The sequence below is a fragment of the Jaculus jaculus genome, chromosome 15, assembly GCF_020740685.1.
Source record: "Jaculus jaculus isolate mJacJac1 chromosome 15, mJacJac1.mat.Y.cur, whole genome shotgun sequence".
Lineage (NCBI taxonomy): Eukaryota > Metazoa > Chordata > Mammalia > Rodentia > Dipodidae > Jaculus > Jaculus jaculus.
In genome coordinates this window covers 23,805,273-23,826,223 of record NC_059116.1, presented here as the reverse complement: position 1 = coordinate 23,826,223, position 20,951 = coordinate 23,805,273, and the positions used below count along the sequence as shown (strand labels likewise).

Here is a 20,951-nt window from a genome sequence, read left to right as displayed (position 1 = left end):
AGAAACACATTTCTCCCTTTATACAGAGATGACAGTAGAGGCTTTACTGTGCACTGTGCACAGCACTGGAGTTAAAATATACGTCGTGCTGGGGCTGCAGAGATGGCTTAGCAGTTAAGGTACTTGCCTGTGCGGCCTAAGGACCCATGTGACTCTCCAGATCCCATGTAAGCCATACACGCTAAGGTGAGGCAAGCCCAAGGTCACACATGGCCACTAGGTGGCCCAAGTGTCCGGCGTTCAACTGCAGTGGCTGAGGCCCTGGCACACCAATTTTCTCTGTCTCCCTCTCTCTGTCTCTCTCCCTAGAAAATAAAATAAAAATATATGCCATGTTCCCACAGGTCTAGCCATAGGCACTAGACACTTTTTTTTTTAATTTTTATTTTTTGGTTTTTCGAGGTAAGGTTTCACTCTAGCCCAGGCTGACCTGGAATTCACTATGGAGTCTCAGGGTGGCCTTGAACTCACGGTGATCCTCCTACCTCTGCCTCCCAAGTGCTGGGATTAAAGGCGTGCGCCACCACGCCCGGCAAGACCCTTTTTTTTTTTTTTGCACTACCTTACAGCAGTATATTGGGGGGCTAGGGAAGGGCCTGAGAGGGTGTGTGTAGGGGAGGTCTGATTTCAACCAGATGAGGTTGGGATGGAGTGAGGGGACCGAACAGATTTACAAGCTAAAAGTTCCCAAAGCCAGGAAAGCCTGACAAGGAATACAAGCACCCTGCTGGGTGAGAGAACCTCCCATCTTGGCAGAGAAGCCTGGGACCACCCTATGGGCCCAAGATGCACAGAGTCAAGCACACAGACAAGCTAAAAGTGTGAGCACACACCGGTCCTTCCCCTTTTAAGTTGTGTCGGGCATTGTCACAGCGATGAGAAAATAGGCACAAGAAGAACCACCAAGGGTACCTGGGCTCTCAGAGTAAGACTTCGTTCCTGTCACCCTCTGCTGAAATCACAGACCTGAGGCCTGGGTCAGGGCAGCACCAGGACTAAGGGGAGGAAGAAGTAGGCGGAGCAGGGGCAGCCCTCCCTGGCACCACCTCAAGCTCGGCGCTGCCAGACTGCGCACTGGATGAAGGGTGCTGCCACCTGTTGACTCAGCAGGGGCCCGGTGGGACCCAGAGGCCCCTAGAAGCTTGGAATACTGCCGGGATAACTGTGAACTCTGACAAGAGCCTGTCTTTAAGGGGAGCACAGCTATGGGAAAGGAACCTCTTGGGGTTCCCCTGCTGCCTTGACGGCTGCCTCTGGGGTGACGGGTGAAACAGGGACTAGAGTTCTTTCTGGGTTGGGGTTCTTCACTGCTCCCCCAACTAAGATTCAGTTTGGTTGCAGATGGATTCTCTCATGAACCACGGTGACAAGAGACCACAGACTGGCTTGCCATACCCAGGGAAGCGAACATCTCCCAGATCCCCAGAGGTAGCTTAAGTTCTGCTAGGGGGACGTGTCCATATGGCACCTGGAACAGGGGGAGGGGGAATGTGGTGGTTTGATTCAGGTGTCCCCCATAAACTTAGGTATTCTGAATGCTAGGTTCCCAGCTGATGGAGATCTGGCAATTAACGTTGGGGGCGGGCTTAAGGGTGTTACAGCCAGTTTCCCCTTGCCAGTGTTCGGCACACTCCCGTTCCTGTTGTCCACCTTAAATGGGCCATCTGTTCATGCCATCGTTTTCCCCTGCCATCATGGAGCTTCCCCTTGAGCCTATAAACCAAGTAAACCTTTTTTTTTTTTTCTCCCACAAACTGCTTTTGGTTGGATGACTTCTATCAGCAATGCGAACCTGACTGCAACAGGGTGTGATCCCGGATGGCTTTCCATGGGAGGATTCCCAGGGTGCGTGCAGGCCCAGGCTGTACTGCCGCCCACCGGGCTGGTTCCGGTTTCTCCTGGAGGCAACTGTGAGAGTGTTCTGTCATTTGTGACTCGGGACCCTGAGCATACCCTAACCTGGGCTTGTCGCCTGTGCTTCAGAGCCACTGTAGGGTGTGTGGGAGGAGGATCTTGAATAAAGGAGTTATCCTGAACATTTCTTCTGTCCAATGGGTGATTTCCTCAAGTGACCAAACTACACTGTAGGAGCAATTAAGAAAACTGTGTGTCTGGGCTGGAGAGATGGCTTAGCGGTTAAGCGCTTGCCTGTGAAGCCTAAGGACCCCAGTTCGAGGCTCAGTTCCCCAGGTCCCAGGTTAGCCAGATGCACAAGGGGTGCAGGCGTCTGGAGTTCGTTTGCAGAGGCTGGAAGCCCTGGCGTGCCCATTCTCTCTCTCTCTCCCTCTCTCTGTCTTTCTCTCTGTGTCTGTTGCTCTCGATAAATAAATTAAAAAAAAAAAAAGAATCTCAAAAAAAAAGGAAACTGTGTGTCAACTCTCCATGTAGGGAATAAAGGGCGTCTCCAATGCCCAGTGGTGGCATCCATAAATCCAAAAGCCAGGGTGGTCCCAACAGTCCGGGTCCACCATCGCCACAAGCACACTAGCCGGGTGTTGTCTGCTCTTGCCATTCCTGAAAACCGGTGAGCCCAACCCAAAAGGGGTGGTCATGAAGAAGGGAAGCACACTTGGGGTTCAGGGGTGCATTGGTGCTTGGGGCTGAGTCTTTTTTAGCAGCCCAACAGCCAAGCATGCAGCCTGACCTCTTGCCCTTTCCTGAATCAAATGGGGAGGTTGCTGAGCCTGGGTCAGTTGCATCCTCCTCAAGCAAAACGACACTGTGAGCCCCCCCCTGCTGACGGCCTTGGGGGAAGCAATGAGCACGTGTCGGCAGGAGACCCACGACAGGGTGTGCTGGGCAAGAGAGTCATGTGTCTGCTTTGCTGGCCTCATTAAGCAGGTTCCCACAAACTTCAGACTGCACCCTCGGCAAATCCTCAAGAACCAGACATTCTTCTCGGCGATAGCTATCCCTCTACATCAAGGCAGGGAAGGGGAGCTTGCAGTTGGGGGAGGGGGGGGCACTCAAATAACTAGAGGCACCAGCTTGCAGCGAAAGTTCTAGAACTGATCCTGAGGATGATTCCGACACCCACTTAGCACAAACCTGGAGGCTGGGAAAGACGTCTTAAGACGTTTCACGTTGCTTTCCAGTCAAGGTTCATTAAGCCTCTATCCTGTGGCCCCACCACCAGAAAAACAATACCATTAAGTAAAAGTGCCAAAAGGCACGACCAGGTCCCCAGGTCCGGGCTCAGGCTTGACCTCTAGAAGACCGAGGCCTGGGAGTGTGAACTGCGTGTCGCATTCCTAAGGTCCTTGTTCTGCAAGACTTGCCACTTCCAAACCAGCAGCACTGACAGGGACACAGGGCCACCCGTGAAGCTCACAGGCTCCATGGCGAGGCGAGTGACACAGCCTCATAGGATGGATGAGGAGATGGAGACCGAGGGCTGAGTGGCGGGGATGGCTGTGACAGATGGGGACATCCCCGGCTCGGTCTGGTGGTCCAGCTCCGCTCTCACGTCACCGGGTGAAGCGCTTGCTTAGAGACGGGATTCTAGTTTGAACAGGCGCTATCCAATTCTCACAATGTGGCAGGCACTGTCGCCTATGCAGGAAGCTGGCTCACTTCCAGACACCCTCAGAAGGCCACGTGGAGGCTGGACTATATCCCTTTCCGGGTCCCCAAGGTCTCATCTGTCCAGCTGCAGAATTACCTATGCGGAGGGGAACTTTCCCTCTCTGTCTGAATTCGTTGAATTCCTTGCTCTGGGCTCCACCTGGAGACTACTTAGGACTTAATTGTTTACTATTTTATTGGATAGTACATATGCCTACAGCTAATTTCTGTCTAGACTCCATGCAAGAGACATCTTTTTTGTTTTTCTCTCTAGTCCAGGCTGACCTGGAATTCACTATGGAGTCTCAGGGTGCCCCCCCCCCGCCCCCCATTTACGGCAGTCCTCCTCCCTCTGTGTCCCAAGTGCTAGGATTAAAGGTGTGCGCCACCATGCCTGGCTTGAAACATTTTTTCTGTTTGGTTTTTCGAGTTAGGGTTTCACTCTAGCCCAGGCCGACCTGGAATTCACCATGTGGTCTCAGGGTGGCCTTGAACTCACGGTGATCCTCCTACCTCTGCCTCCTGAGTACTCGGATTAAAGGCGTGCGGCACCATGCCCGGCCAAGGGCTATTTTAATATTCATCACTGTGTCTCCACTGCCTTGAACTGTGTCTTGCAGGAGTGAATTTTCCTATGCAGCAGTAGTGCCTGAAGGTCTATGCAGGCAGCGTGCAGAGATAGCAATGTATTTGGAGAAGTGGGTGAAGACCAAAGATTTTTTTCTTTTCTTTTCTTTCTTTCTTTCTTTCTTTTTTTTTTTTTTTTGAGTGTGCATGTGTTCATATGTGTGTGGGCAAACGTATGTGCATGAGCACTAAACACCTTTCACCTCATCTTTCTCATCTTTTTTTAATTTTTTTATTTTTTTATTCATTTATTTATTTGAGAGCGACAGACACAGAGAGAAAGACAGATAGAGGGAGAGAGAGAGAATGGGCGCGCCAGGGCTTCCAGCCTCTGCAAACGAACTCCAGACGCGTGCGCCCCCTTGTGCATCTGGCTAACATGGGACCTGAGGAACCGAGCCTCGAACCGGGGTCCTTAGGCTTCACAGGCAAGCGCTTAACCGCTAAGCCATCTCTCCAGCCCTCACCTCATCTTTTGAAACAGGTTCTCCCCCTGAACTTTGAGCTCACTGATTCGGCTAGACTAGCTAGCCAGCGAGACTTGCAAACTCTCTTGCCTCCACCTCGCCAGTGCCAGGATTGTAGGTGTATGCCACCATGCCAGCCTGATTGCTGGGCACCTGAACTCAGGTCCAAATGCTTGCATAGCAGGCACCTGTACCCACTGGATCATTTCCACTGCCCAGGGCCGTGTGTTTTCCTTCAGAAAAAAAAAAAAAAAAAAAGAGGAAAAGTACATTTTGAATGCAGAGTTGGGGACAGTAAAGTGCCCCATAGAGTTTCATGACCACCAGAGGCTACAATGACCCAGTGCATCAATGAGAATGGGCGGCAAGACCTTTCTCCTCAGACTGGTCTGTCTGTGGTTGGCCAACTGATCTTTAGGAGCCAAAGCCAGTGTTCATTTCTGGCTAAAACCAAGAATGAAGCTTTTGGGGCCACAGTGGGAGGCAGGGTGAGCCAGGCAGCAGGCGGTGGCATTGGGGAACTGTCATACAACACTATGCCAGGAAACACATCCAGGGAGAGGGGGGCCGCCCTGCTGGAACACTCGTCACGCCCAAGCGAGGGCACGTGAGTTTCTTGTGGTGTGTTGGGAACGACAGAGGAGCCCCTTCTCAGGAGGCTTGCACTTGTCTAGAATAATGGGGCACACATGGCTCCCCCATCCAGCAGAGGAAACACAGGCCCCAAGCCATGTTGTCCCTTAAGCAAGGAGGCCAGATTATGCAACCTTTGAAGGCCTCTCTACCCGTGAACTTCTATGATGAATGAAGGTCAAGGGATGGGCTTCATTGTACAAGTAAAGGCATCTTCCATGGCAGACATCTGTTAACATGAGCAAGAACTAAAGTAGCTTAAGATGCCTTACATATAAATACTATCTTAGCATATCTCATTGGCATATACTTATGAGGTATACCTTTATTATTGGAGCATAGTTATTTCTCATTAACAAAAATCCTCACCATGGGGAAAGGGCTATTACTTATAGATAGGAGGTCTGCTCAGTAAAATGGAAGAAGGGCAGAGCTCATCCTGCTACTGACGTCCAGTAAGGATTCGGAACTGGGTCCATGAGCCCCTGGGTGCTTTGCTAGAACAGGCTGACGACACAGGTTCCTTTTTCGCTCTGTTAAGTGTGACAAAGAATTGTGGGGTTTTTTTTTTTTTTGTTGTTGTTGTTCTAGAATTTGTCTTTGGGCACTTCAGTTTCCTCATCTATCAGCCTTGGAGGAGTGACAAAAGTGAATCTGTCCCCGTCTAAGATGCAAAAGGTTATATAACCTCGCGTTTCCATCCAGGGCCAGAAGGTAGAGATCCACACTTTGTCCTAGGAGGCCTGCTTTGCTGCAACAGGCGGGCCCTGCCCAGCAGAGAGGAGGATACCCAGCTGCCACTTCCAGCACCAGCTGGCTGCCAGCTGGAATTTCCTTGGAGGCTTTAAAAATGTGGATGGTATGTAGACCAGGTGACAGAAAGCTGGAAGAAGCCATTCTGCATGCAGTTCAATGGGAGAAAGAGAAATCACCAGTGAAGATAACTCAACAGTGGACACAGCAAGCCTTATAATTGGCCAGCCAGGCCAAATGAGCCAACGGGTGTAATAGTGGCACGTCTATCATGGTGGAAACCAACTGCCTTTTAATTGGACTGGAGGCCCGCTCCATGGGGAGAGAATAAATCCCTGATACTGAAAACTTTAAACAGGGGTAGTCATGAGCCCTAGGGGTGTAACGTCTGCTGTTGTCTGGCCAAATGTATATACTATGCTTATCAAACTGCCCCGTAAGCACTTATCTTAATATTCATACCCTTACATTAATGCTATTCTCACTTTGGGTAGAGAATCTTCTCTTTTCAGATGGCAGTGACATAGGGATGACTCAGAAGGTATCATAGTGCTGGAAAGAAATGACCGCAGTGCTCTGCACTGCAATATCTGTATCACACCTTCCAAGTTCAGGGTCTAAAGCAGAAGAGGTGGCGGAAAGAACGTAAGAGCCAAAGGAAGGGCAGGACTCCTTACAACGTGCTCCCTCCAGACACAAAATGGCCTGGATATCCATGGCCTCACAGTGCCTGACACTACCTGCATAAGACCATAATAAGAGGAGGAAAAGATCAAGACATCAAAAGTAAAAGAGAGACTGATTGAGATGGGGAGGGGGCATGATGGAGAGTGGAGTTTCAAAGGGATAAGTTGGGGGAGGGAGGGTATATCACCATGGGGTACTTTTTATAATCATGGAAGTTGTTAATAAAAAAATAAAAAAAAATTTAAATGTGGATGGTGGGCTTAACATTCAAGGCGCCTGCCTGCAAAACCTAAGGACCCATGTTCGACTCTGCAGGTCCCACATAAGCCAGACACACAAGGTAATGCAAGCATGCAAAGTTGGACATGCACGCAAGGTAGCACACGCACACCTGGAGTCCAACTGCAGTGGCTGGAGGCCCTGGTCTGCCAATTTTCTCTCTCATTAAAAAACAAAATAAACCAAAACATGGAGTGTCACATGGATCCTCTGCATGCACAATGGAGATGGTTTGGACAGTTTTCTCTGGGATGGGCTCAGTTCAGACATATTCTATTTTATTTTATTTTTTTCTTTTGGGTTTTTGAGGTAGGGTCTCACTCTAGCCCAGGCTGGCCTGGAATTCACTATGGAGTCTCAGGGTGGCCTCAAACTCACAGTGATCCTCCTACCTCTGTCTCCTGAGTGCTGGGATTAAAGGTGTACGCCACCACACCTGGCTGTTGAGACATATTCTTTGTGCATGGGTGTGCATGGGTGAGTGTGTATGTGTGGGTGTGTGCACACACATGTTCACGCATGTGGAGGTCAGAGGACAACCTTGGATGTCAGTCCTTGCCTTCCACCATGTTTGAGGTGGGGTCCTTCTTGTGGGTCACTGACAGTGTTTGCATCTATCCGGCCTGCAAACCACCCCCCTCCTTGCTGTAGGTAAAAGCTGGGATTATAGAACCCCATCTTGACATCCAGAACATTGGTTCTGAGGATCTTGAGTGGTGAGTGCTTTATCCATTGAGTCACGTCCTCAGTCTTCAAACATATCCTGTATGTATGTATGTATGTATGTATTATGTATGTATGTGTGTGTGTGTATGTGTGTATGTGTGTGTGTGTGTGTGTGTGTGTGTGTGTGTGTGTGTGTGTGTATGTATGTATGTTTATGTATTTGAGAGAGAGTTAAAGAGAGAGAATGGGCACAGCAGGGCCTCTAGCCACTGCAAATGAACACCAGACACATATGTCAACTTGTGCAGCTGGCTTAAGTGGGTACTGGGGAATCGAACCTGGGTCCTTAGGTTTTTCAGACAAATGCCTTAACCACTAAGTCATCTCTCCAAGCCCCAAACATATTCTCACTAGCTTTGCAGAGAACACTTTACTCTTCAACTTAACACTGAAAAACTCACTCTCCACCCTTCTCCCCACCCTCTTTTGTTGTCAGAAAATGGGACGTCCAGATGAGCTGGCCCCCGCTTACCTTTCTGCATACTGGGCACCATGCTGGAGTCCTTAGGGACAGAAGCTCCAGTGAGCCTCGGCTCCCCTTTGGGAGGCAACTAACAGACACGCTGCTTCATGGAAAGGTTTCCACAGATGTGGAACTTGGCTGGCCTCTGTGCAGGGCAGCAGGGACCCCGGAAAACCCTCCAGCCACAGGGACCGTTCCCTTTGCCATCCTTGCACGAAGCTGATGTTTGGAGCCGCAACTCTTGGACAGCAAAAGTACTCGGTATGACAGGGAGGGGACTCAGGATATGGAAAGTAGACCACCCTTTGAGAATGAACCTAACATAAACATATCAAAAATGAAACCATGGAAGAAGTAAAACTGTCTGAAAGAAGCAATGAGCGTTTGGCCAGAAGGTGCAGCAGGCACCTGCAGGGACAGCCTTGCTGTCTTCTTAGAGCTGCGACTAATCATGTATGTAATGTGACGTGTCTCCCTGCTACTGGAAGTTCAGAAGGACAGGAACCAGGCCCATCCTGTACTTCCTTGCATTCCTAGACTTGATCACATGATAAGCACTCAAAAAAAAAAGATAAAAGAAAAAAGAATGAGCCAGGCATAGTGGCACTCGCCTTTAATCCCAGCACTTGGGAGGCAGAGGTAGGAGGACTGCCATGAGTTGGAGGATACACAGAGAATTCCAGGTCTGCCTGGGCTAGACCGGAGACCCTCCCTTGAAAAACAAAACCAAAACAAGCAAAAAGAATGAATGGGATGGAGTTGGGAGCGAAAGAATGAATCACTCAGAAAGGCCAGCAAGGGAGCCCAGAGACCTAAGGAGGCTCCACATTGCCCACGAAAGGCCTGACCAGAAGGAGCTGGGCTGGCAAAGAGCCATCTGCTGCTGACACAGATCCACCTGGAGGTATAGAACAGTTGGGGGTCCACCTCCTGCAACTAGGTGAATAAGCCCACCTGCTGGGGTCACGCCTTGGGTCTAGAAACTACCCCTAACTGGTTTCCCACTGTAATGGGACTGCCTTTCTTTTTAAAAAGATTTTTAAATTACTTTTTATTTTAGAGAGAGAGAATTGGTGTGCCTGTGAAGTCAAACTACAGATGCTTGCGCCACCTAGTGGGCATGTGTGACTGTGCGCTAGCCTCACCTTTGTGCATCTGGCTCACGTGGGATCTGGAGAGTCAAACATGAGTCCTTAGGTTTCGCAGGCAAGTGCCTTAACTGCTAAGTTATCTCTCTAGCCCTCTTTTTTTTTAAAAAATACTTATTTATTTACAAGCACAGAAAGAGAGAATGAATATGCATGAGAATGAGCAAGGGCACACCACGGCCTCTCTAGCTGCTGCAAATGAACTCCAGATGCAGGCGACACTTTGTGCATCTTCCTTTACATGAACACTGGGGAACTGAACCCAACTCAGTAGGCTTTGCAGGCAAATGTCTTAACTGCAGAGCCATCTCTCTAGCTTGGAACTGCCTTTCTGATGCAGCCAGAGCTGGGGCCATGCCAGACTAGGCAGGTGAAGAAAACTTCCCCAGTATGTCCTTCAGGCTAACCCAAGGGCCCCCCTGCGATGGGCCTTAAGGCTCCAAGCTGTGAGATCTGCTATTACTTTGCAAGTTTGTTGTAAAGGTGCAGATAATCAAAAGGACTGGCCCAGAGTGTGTGCGTATATGAATCGAAGTACAATTTCTAGATGCCTATGAAGCAAGGATCTAACAGGTGGCTGTGGCAATACACAGAGAGGTGCTTCCTGTTCCTTGGAGCTTAGAACACAGCATCTAGATGGGGCTGCAAAGTGACAGAGGAGTGCTCAGTACTGAAACATCTCTACCGCATTTTCCAAGGCTCAGGGTCCGTGGCGGAAGAGGTGGCGGAAAGAATGTAAGAGCCAAAAGAAGGGTAGGACTTCTTACAACGCACTCTTCCAGACACAAAATGACCTGAATATCCATTTGTTGGGGTTCCTTTTCTGACTTACCTTTTTCCCACAAGTCAGTGTGACCTTGAGGGATAGGGTAGACCCCATGTTGTTGTTTTTTTTTTTGCTTTATAGTATTAGACAAGGTAATAAAATGCACATTTAGGAAGAAGAAAACGACCTTGCAGTACCTGTCACTACCTACACAAGACCCTCATAATAGAAGGAAAAGATGACGACATCAAAAATAAAAGAAAAGCCAGGGCTGGTGGCACCCGCCTTTAATCCCTGCACTGGGGAGGCAGAGATAGGAGGACTGCGTGAGTTCAAGGCCAACCTGAGACTACATAGTGAATTCCAGGTCAGCCTGCACTACAGTGAAACCTTACCTTGAAAAACCAAAATATTAATAATAATAATAATTTAAAAAATAAGAGAAGACAGACTGAGAAGGGGAGGGAATACAATGGAGAGTGGAGTTGTGAGAAGGAATGTGGGGGAGGGGAAGGAATTACCATAGTTTATTGTCTATAATTATGAAAGTTAAAATATTAAAAAATATTTTAAAAATCAAATCAAAGCCGGGCGTGGTGGCGCACGCCTTTAATCCCAGCACTCGGGAGGCAGAGGTAGGAGGATCACTGAGTTCGAGGCCACCCTGAGACTACAGAGTGAATTCCAGGTCAGCCTGAACTGGTGAGACCCTATCTCGAATACCCCCCCAAAAAAAATTAAATTAAAAAGAAAATAAAAAAAGAACAAGCACGCTTGTCAGGCCCTAAGCCGGACAGGTCTACAGGGCTTGAGAAGATTGTGGTCAGCGGGAATTCCTGGGCAGGGCTTATGGAGACAGGGCAAGGTGGTTAAGTACTGAGTCAGCACCCGGGCCACGCTGTCCTCCACAGGGGCCATGATGCACAGTGGCTGTCTCAGTGCCTAGAGGGCAGGTCCAGCCTTCAGTGAGCCAAGAGGTCGGAGCCAGCACCTGATGATAACCCCCAACATCCTCTGTGGCCCTACTGTCCTACCTGAACTGTTAGCAGCATCCCGAAGACAGATGCTGGCGGCAGGCAGTGACACGTGAAATGAAACTGACAAGGCTCCAGGCTGGTGACAAGAAGGTGATTTTGCACGACTGCATCCTCGGTGACTTACTGTTTGGAGTCAAAGGCGGGGCTGGTTGACTCCGAGAGGGCAATGTGTCTCTGGCCTGTAACTGTGTCACCCTGGGACATCTGCCCTGCGGTGACAGTCCCAGTTTGACGGCCAGCTTTCAAACCCAAGCCCAAAGACACAGAATTTGCTGGGGTTCCTTTTCTGACCTACCTTTTCCCCCAAAAGTCAGTGGGACCTTTTGGGCTACAGTGGACCCCATTTTTATTTTTTGCTTTATAGTATCAGACAAAGTGATAAAATGCACATTTAGGAAGAAGAAAATGACAAAGACACACACACACACATGCACGCACGCACATGTGTGCAGGTGCAACAAGGGAAGCTTTCTGGCTGAAAAGAAAGTGGAATATCTTTTTTTTCCCCCTTGCCCTTCAAATTCAGATACTGAATTTGTAGCAGCAAAGCGAGGCAAGTTCATGAATGGAAAAAGGGAAACCACATTATGCAGGCACATTAGCATCTGAACTTTTCACCCACAGGGACTACAAAGCAAGCATGCATAGATACATACCCGGCCTGGGTAGTGTCTCGATACGGCAGCACGGAAAATACACTACAGAAGGATCTTCTGCCACTGATAAGGACTATTCTAAAAAGTGAAAAACAGACAAACAAACAAACAAAACCAAACTAAATGCAAAGACTCATTAGAAAGAAAATAAATAAATAAAAAGTTCTACAGCAAATTAAAGCACCCATGGGACTCAGCAGCCTTTGCACACTCCCCTCCACCTCCTCCAACAGATGGCATTCTGCTCCCCTTGCAAAACGCGTACTGCCCCTCCGCACCCAAATATTAACGCGTGCGAGACCCGTGCCACGCGAGTCCTTTCCCCGGCGACGGGACCTGGGCTGAGGCTTTGTGTGGCCAGAGCCGGGTGAGCAGAGTCATGATGCGTGGACGCCACTGAGCTCTGTACTGCAGCAAGCAAAGCACAAGCCAACAATGCAACGGGAACCATGGGCGGGAAAGACACTCCGATGTCATTATGTGTTACTTTGTTACTTGTTTGTTTATTTTTGTAATGTGCTGGCAATGTGGTAGGCTCTGAGAATAGACTGAGTGAACAATTACGTAATCACTCCTCCATCCCTGTCATAAGGAATGTGCTGGAAATAGTGCTGCACGATGCTCTTATGTAATCAAAGCCACTAAAAGAAAAAAAAAAAATTAAAAACGGGGCTGGAGGGCTGGCTTAGCGGTTAAGGCGTTTGCCTGCAAAGCCAAAAGACCCAAGTTCTATTCCCCAGGACCCACGTTAGTGAGATGCACAAGGTGGTACATGCATCTAGAGTTATTTGCAGTGGCTGGTGGCTCTGGTATGCCCATTCTCTCTCTCCCTCTTTCTCTCTGCCAAATAAATAAATAAAAATTAAAAAATATTTAAAAAAAAACCCAAAACCATTAAAAACAAAAACAAAAAGCTGGAAAAAGCCACACTGCATGCAGCTCAATGGGAAAGAGAGAAATCACCAATGAAGACACTCCACAGTGGATACTGCAAGCCTTAAATTTGGCCAGCCAGGCCAAATGAGCCAACAGGTGCAACAGTGGCATGTCTGTCATGCGTAAAACCACCTACCCTCTAATTGGACTGGAGGCCTACTCCATGGGAGGGAATACATCCCTGAGACTGAAGACCTACAACAGGGGTAGTCATGAGCCCTAGGGGTGTAATGTCTGCTATTATCTGGCTAAATGCATATACTATGCTCGTCAAACTGCCCAGAAAGCACTTCTCTTAACGTTCATACCCATATATTAATGCTACTTTCACTTTTGGTAGAGAAAGAACCTTCTCTTTCAGATGGCAGTGACCTTGGGATGACTCAGAAGGCATCATGTTGCTGAGAAGAAGTGACAGAGGAGTGATCAGCACTGCAATATCTCTATCACACCATCCAAGGCTCAGGGTCCATTGTGGAAGATGTGGCGGAAAGAATGTAAGAGCCAAAGGAAGGGTAGGACTCCTTACAATGTGCTCCTCCAGACACAAAATGGCCTGGATATCCATGACCTCACAGCACCTGACACTACCTACACAAGACCGTTGTAATAGGAGGAAAAGATGACGACATCAAAATAAAAGAGAGACTGATTGAGAGGGGGAGGGGATGTGATGGAGAATGGAGTTTCAAAGGGGAAAGTGGGGAAGGGAGGGCATTACCATGGGATATTGTTTACAACCATGGAAGTTGTTAATTACAAAAATTTTTAAAAAATTAATCCAAGAAAAAACCCTAACCCCCTTAAAAGTCCTTATCCTGGTGTCTGACAAAAACTTTTGCCAAAGGGAATTGCTGGTTATAAAAAAAAACAACAAAAACAAAACATGGAGAGAGAAGTAGGAGAAATTTTAAAACATTCTTGGCATGAGGTCAACATGCATAATATACAGAGCCTGTTTACTTTTATAATTTCCATCAGTAAAATAATTTTTATTGTAATTTATTCATTCAAGAGAGAAAGAGGCAGATAGAAAGAATGGGCATGTCAGGGCCTCTAGCTACTGCAAACTAACTCTGGACATGTGTACCACAAATGCATCTGGCTTATGTGGCCGCTGGGGAAATCGGACCTGGATCCTTGTGCTTTGCAGGCAAGTGCCTCAACAGCTAAGCTGTCTCTCCAGTCCCTCCTTTGGTATACTAACTTTTAAAGAAGGGAAAATAGTACCAAGGTTTGGGGATTTTAACCTTGTTGTAAAATGATGATGTTCAGTTGTCTGTGGCCCTGGGGTTAAGTCTGGTTCCCTAGCATGACTGCCTTGCCAGCCTCAGTGGCATAGGATTTCCCCCTGTGCTTACAGTACTCTGCATTAAAAGAGTCTGCTGGGTCATTGCCAATGCTCTTGGTTTCCCACCAGGATGAGATGGTAAGACTCTACTGCTGAAGACTCCACATGCCCGAGCTGCAATATCACTGAGAAATCTTGCTGAAGCTGAGCTGAAAACCTCCTCCCTGTAGACCAGCTGACAGAAAGCTGGAAAAACTACTCTGCATGCAGCTCCATGGAAGAGAGAGAGGTCACCAGTGGAGATGTCAGACTTAAGTTTGGCCAAAGGAGCCAACAGGTGCAATAGTGGCATGTCTGTTATGGGGAAACTAACTGCTCTCTAATTGGAATGAGGCCTACTCCACTGGAAGGAAGACATGCCTGATACTGAAAACCTATGACAGGGGAAGTCATGAGTCCTAGCGTTGTAACACTTGCTGGTGTCTGGCTAAATGCACATATGATGCTCACCAAACTGCCCTAGAAGCACTTCTCCATATATTAATGCTACTCTCACTTTCAGTTAGAGAAGCTTCTCTTTTCAGATGGTGGTAACCTCTGGGATGACTCAAAAAGGCACAATAGTGCTGTGAAGATCTCTCTCACACCTTCCAAGGTTCAGGGTGCATTGCGGAAGAGGCAACAAAAAGAATTTAAGAGCCAAAGGAAGGGCAGGACTCCTTACAATGTGCTCTTCCAGACACAAAATGGCCTGGATACCCATGACCTCACAGCACCTGGCACTACCTACACAAGACCATCATAATAGGAAGAAAAGATGATGACATCAAAAAAAGCCTGATTGAGAAGGGGAGGGGATATGATAGACAGTGACATTGTGAAGGGGAAAAAAAGGAGAGGGATTACTACGGTTTATTGTCTGTAATTATGGAAGTTGTCAATAAAAAAAAATAAAATAACATAGCCTGCTGTTTTATAGCTGGGTCCTTTGCATCTTATTTCTTTTGCTTAATGTCCCACTGTAGGCGCACTTGGTGAACTCATACAGAGTCTTCAAAACCTAGCTTGGAAGTCATCCCTCTGGTTATTTGTTCTTTTTTTCCCAGTGTGCACTAGTGTGAGCAACACAGTTGGTCACTTGCCTCCTCTTCTAGAGATCAAGTCCATGGGCCCAGCACCTGACGGCTCCTCCACAGATGCCCATCGGATGGCACTGAAATTCAGCATGGCTGCAGATCAGCACCTGAGCACCCGTCACGGGGAGGTAGGGCCACAGCTGTCTGTCAACCCCAGGGTGGTTCCTATCCAAGGGGCTAACCGGATCAAGGCAAAAGTGCCCAGCTCTTAACACCAGCCCTGACACCCTTCCTTGACCTCAGGGAGCTTGCCAGCTCTTGTGAGTGCCGGTCACCTCATCTCAGAGGGGACAGAATTAGTAACTATCGCATTGGAATGCTGGGAGATAAAATGAGCTCGTTCTGGGAGAGCTGTCTGGACAGTGACCGGCGAGAGAACACACAAAGCCTAGATTTGTCTTCACTGCGGACTGGCTTCTTGTGGTGAGATTGTCTCAGCAGCATGGAAGTTGGGTTCGGATCCATGAACGTGTTGGGTTGGGGACAGATGTAGGAGCATAGGGGTGGCCTGTCTATGAGGATATACACAGAAGTGTGTCACTGAAGAGAGATGTTCCCCATCAGACACCAGGCCCAATCCTGATCCGTGCAGCATGGACAAAGGTGTCACTTTCAGAGTGAGCTGGCGAGATGGGACCTCACGTACTGAGCGCTAGCTGGGACCTTGGACCCTGCCGCAGGCAGTTCAGCATCAGAGCTTCTGACGTGCTCTGCCCACGTCACCGGGCCCACGTTGGCATAATAATGGCTGACACGACGGTGCGATTCTGCGACAGGTCCTAAATGCCTCAGCTGTCTACGGCCATACTACCCTGACCACGCCCGATGTCATCTAAATGCTTCAGATGATGAGGCACAAGGCCAGAGACGAGGTGTCAGCCGCTGTGACAGACCAGAGATTGCGCCTGAGCTCTTCCCCACCACGAGTTCTCCTCTCTACCTTGCTAGAGAGATCTACAGCTCGGGGCTCAGCTGGATACCCACTTCTTCTCAGACAACAAATATGTCTTCATCCAGGTCTTCCGTGGTAACTTTCCAGCCTGGCCTGCGGGTCTCACTCAGTGACGGATCTCACCATCACCACCACCGGAGCTACTGGAGCCACGGAGGCCCCTGCGCTCCCACTGTAATCAGCCTGGATGCTCTCTAGAGGAAGGGCGGTGTGGTGGTTTGATTGAGGTGTCCCCCATAAACTTAGGTGTTCTGAGTGCTAGGTTCCCAGCTGATGGAGATTTGGGAATTAATGCCTCCTGGAGGGAGTGTATTCTTGGGGGCCGGCTTATGGCTGTTAAAGCCAGTTTCCCCTTCCCAGTGTTTGGCACACTCTCCTGTTCCTGTTGTCCACCTTATGTTGGTCAGGGGGTGATGTCCACCCTCTGCTCATGCCATCGTTTTCCCTGCCATCGTAGGGCTTCCTCCTCGAGCCTGAAAGCCAAAATAAATCTCTGATTTTCCCACAAGCTGTTCTGGATTGGGTGATTTCTACCAGCAATGTGAACCTGACTGCAACAGCTGCTCCCCACACCCTTAGCCATTCAACATCAATGGCTCCTGCAATACAGAGGCAAAAGAGTGTTGATCAAACTCACAGCGTTTCCTCCTCACTCGGTACTTATGTGTCCTTCCTTTGCATGGACCCAATTTGTTTGGACATTTTTAATAGGATGAGAAGATCAGAGGCTGTCAATGGCAAGCGCAAGCCAAGTCTTCTTTCCAATATTTCAACCACAAGGCGCCTGACAGTAAATGGACCGTATTTTTTATATGAACTGAGGGCTCGCTCTTGGGTGGTCCTCACCATTTAGGCCTAGGAGATGCTGACACCATGATCTCATTCAGAAAATTGTGTCCCTCAAATGCACAGGCCAAGTTTAGCAACGGACTGTTTCCCAACAATCCCAGTTGGCCAGTCTAAAGCAGCTGGAGAGGGGAGGGAAGAAGGTAGGAACACTGCAGCTTTGGACCCTTCCCTGCCATTCCTGGGCGCAGACCCTCATGGATTCATCCTGTCCCCCAGCAGCCAGAGGAACCTCTGCAGGGCTCCACACAATGGCTCCGCCACAGGATCACCAGCACCGCCAGTGGGCTTCCCAGGAACGTGTCTTCCATGCTTCCTGAGGTAGCTCTGGCATCCAGGAGCCACCGCAGGCCTCAGCCAGAACAGACGGACACCAACTGCCTCCTCCTACCCTTTTTTCCGCCAGTGCGAGCACAGGATTATAAGGAAAGGTCCTGTTTAGAATCGGAAGGGATCATGGGAATCTGCAGCTTTTCCAGGCACCGAGGAGCTATCCATCATCCCTGAGACGCCGGAGGAGAAAATCAAATGTTTGCCTTTTTCAAGGACCTCAGCTGCTTCTCAAAGAGTCGGATGTGACACTTGTGGTCAAGAATGACGCAAGTCCACCGAACTCTGTTCCAATGGGCTTCTGGAACTGACCATGCTCATGTCAGTGCCCCCAACCACAATAACCATCTTCTAAATCTGGACGGCACACAAACAGCTCACATAATTCACACACACACACACACACACACCCGCCCAATCTGTGACATAGAACACTTTACATGAAAGACAACATGGCCAGCAAGAATTACATAAAATATTGTGACTTCAGAAGTGGAATGAACTCCAGGGAGATGGGTCTGAAAGGAATGAAAGGTCACATTGCCACACAAACATCTGCCTGAGGGAAAATTAAAATAGCAATGGAAAAAGCCCCACAGGGCCACCACCCACACGGACCACAGTTTTCTCCAAACTTTTGGGAAGCATGGAGCATGTCCAGCAGCTGTTTGGTGGCTTGATTCAAGTGTCCCCCATAAACTTTATGCGTTCTGAATGCTAGGTCCCCCAGCTGGTGTCAGTCTGGGAACCGGAGCCTCTTGAAGGTGGTGTATTGTTGGGGGTGGGCTTGTGGGTGTTATAGCCAGTTTCCCTTGCCAGTGTTTGGCACACCCTCCTGGTGCTGTTGTCCACCTATGCTGGAGAGGAGGTGATGTCCACCCTCTGCTCATGCCATCATTTTCCCCTACTATTATGGAGCTTCCCCTCGAGGCTGTAAGCCAAAATAAACCCCTTTGCACTCACAAGCTGCTTTTGGTCAGGTGTTTTCTACCAGCAAGGCAAAGTGGATCGGAACAGTAAAATTGGTACCAGAAGTGGGGTTATTGCTGCTAGAAATCTGACTGTGGTTTGTGGCCTTTCGGAACTGATTTGAGGGAGGAATATAAAAGGATTTGAAACCTTGGCCTAAGAGATGCCTTGCAGAACTGTAAGTACAGCTTGGTGGACTATTCTGTCCAGAGTTAGAAGACCTGAATGCAGTGAGAGCTATGGACTGTGACGTGTGGCTTATGGAAGAAAGAGCTTTGCCTGGACTGGCTAGAAGCAGTTTGTGTGAGAAGTCTGCTGTTATGCCTGTGTCCTGAGAACTTTTGCAGGGTTGCATTGCACAGAAATGAACTGGTGTGAGCAGAGGAATATGGCACAGTATGAAATGAAATTTTTGGGCTGAAACTGCTACCCATTCAGCTGGAAATGTTTGAGAGATGACAACCATTGAGATTGGGCAAGCTGATCTGCAATAGGACATCAGGAAGAATGCAGACTCTTGAAGTAAGGGGCCTGAATGCCAAAGTCTTCCTGCTCTTCAAAATTGGCTTTATTACCCCCTGGATTATTTATTTATTTTTACTTGAGTCAGAGGGAAAGAGAGAGAACAGCTGTGCCACTACAAATGAACTCCAAACACACATGTGCCACCTTGTTTATCTGGCTTATTTGGGACCTTCAGAATCAAACCTGGATCCTTAGGCTTCACAGGCAAGTGTCTTAACCATTAAGCCATCTCTCCAGCCCCAAAACTTATCATTTTATTATTTATTTAAGAGAGAGAGAGAGAAAGAAAAAAAGGCAAATATAGAATGGGCACTACAGGGCCTCCAGCCAATGCAAACAACCTCCAGACGCATGTGCCACCCTCTGCATCTGGCTTATGTGGATACTGGGGAATCAAAGCTGGGTCCTTAAGCTTCACAGGCAAGTGCCTTAACCTCTAAGCCATCTCTCCAGCCCATAGCTATGCAGACTTCTAAAGTCAGACTGAATGTGCTACATTTTACATCTCTGAAGGTTATCAGTTCATGGGGGCCAGGGGCAGAATGTGGTGGTTTGATTCAAGTGTTCCCCGTAAACTTACGTGTTCTGAACGCTAGGTCCCCAGCTGGTGGCAAACTGGGGAATTGGAGCCTTCTGGAGGCAGTGTGATTGTTGGGGGCAGTGTTATGGGTGTTATAGCCAGCTTTCTCTTGCCAGTTGTTTGGCACACTCTCCTGTTCCTGCTGTCCACCTGATGCTGGCCAGAAGGTGATGTCCACACTCTGCTTATGCCATCATTTCCCATGCCATCATGGAGCTTCCCCCTTAAGTCTGTAAGCCAAAATAAATCCTTTTCCTCCCATAAGCTGCTCCTGGTTGGTTGGTTGGTAGGGCGTGTGTGTGTGTGTGTGTGTGTGTGTGTGTGTGTGTGTGTGTGTGTGTGTGTATTTACCAGTAATACAAAGCTGACTGCAACAAGCTAGAACCTCATCTTTCTTCTTCACAGAGCATTCCCATGCTTTTGGGGACATGTGTCTGCTAGGAGGAATCCTGTGATTTCAGACCACACAATGTCCTCGGCCATGGGATACCGGACAGTTCAGAACGTCAAGAGATGTACAAGGACCCCTCAGACTCCCACACTCAGCCAATCACCACGAGCTCCTTCGGGGAATTTACTCTCACTCCCTCAGACCACGACTGTCAACCTTAAACACCACCCAGGACCCTATGGGTTCTATACGATGCCAAAAGCTGGCTGACCCCGAGGAGTCTGTTGGTTTTGAGAGGTTTTACTCTCATCCCATGATAGCAAAATATGCTTTTTATGCACATTAGAAAGGAGTGGTCAATTGCAATGGGGAAGAAGAAAGAAAAAAAAAATCACATTTGCAACAACAGAGTATAATGATGACCAAAGATAGCCTAAGGGCCCATGTTAGGTACTGGACATATGCAGAAGAAACACACTTCCCAAACTCATTCCCTGCATGTTTGGGGAGGGGGGAAAAAAAAGACACTCTCTTGTGCGGGCGTGGTGGCACAAGCCTTTAATCCCAGTACTCGGAGAGGCAAAGGTAGGAGGATCGCTGTGAGTTTGAGGCCACCCTGAGACTCCATAGTGAATTCCAGGTCAGCCTGGGCTAGAGTGAGACCCTACCTCAAAAAAAAAAAAAAAAAAAAAAGCTGGGCGTGGTGGTGCATGCCTTTAATCCCAGCACTCGTGAGGCAGAGGTAGGAGGATTGCTGTGAGTTCGAGGCCACCCTGAGACTCCATAGTGAATTCCAGGTCAGCCTGGGCTAGAGTGAGACCCTTACCTCGAAAACCAAAAAAAAAAGACACTCTCAAGGTGGTGATATTGTGGGTTGAATTGTGACCTCTTCAATAGACACCTCATATCTGTAACTGTGGTCTTATTTTGAAATAAGGTCTTTGCAACGGGGTTAAGAAGAAATCATGCTAGATTAGAGTGGGCTCAAATCCAGTGAGCAGTGCCTTTTTAAAAGGGAGAGACCTGAAGGCACCTCGGCACACATGAAAGGAAGAAAGGGCGTGATTATGGGTGGCAGACAGTAGAGCAAAGCCGTCAGAAGCCAAGGAGTCCAGAGGCTGCTGACACCCTCAGGTGCTGACGGAAGGCAGGTTTGCCTCCTGCACATTCACTGAGATTGGAACTTTGT

General features: G+C 48.6%; 1 protein-coding gene across 2 annotated transcripts in view; it reads right to left on the bottom strand.

Annotated features, from left to right (window-relative positions):
- The window catches only part of Cables1 (Cdk5 and Abl enzyme substrate 1), a 143,141-nt gene that overhangs the window by 30,916 nt on the left and 91,274 nt on the right, over positions 1-20,951 (bottom strand). The window contains exon 4 of one of the 2 annotated variants that reach the window (XM_004654829.2): positions 11,807-11,884. The exons of the other annotated variant lie outside the window; for it this stretch is intronic. Within the exon in view, the coding sequence (XP_004654886.2) occupies positions 11,807-11,884 (78 nt within the window). The remainder of the gene's footprint in view (positions 1-11,806; positions 11,885-20,951) is intronic. 2 annotated transcript variants of the gene reach the window in all.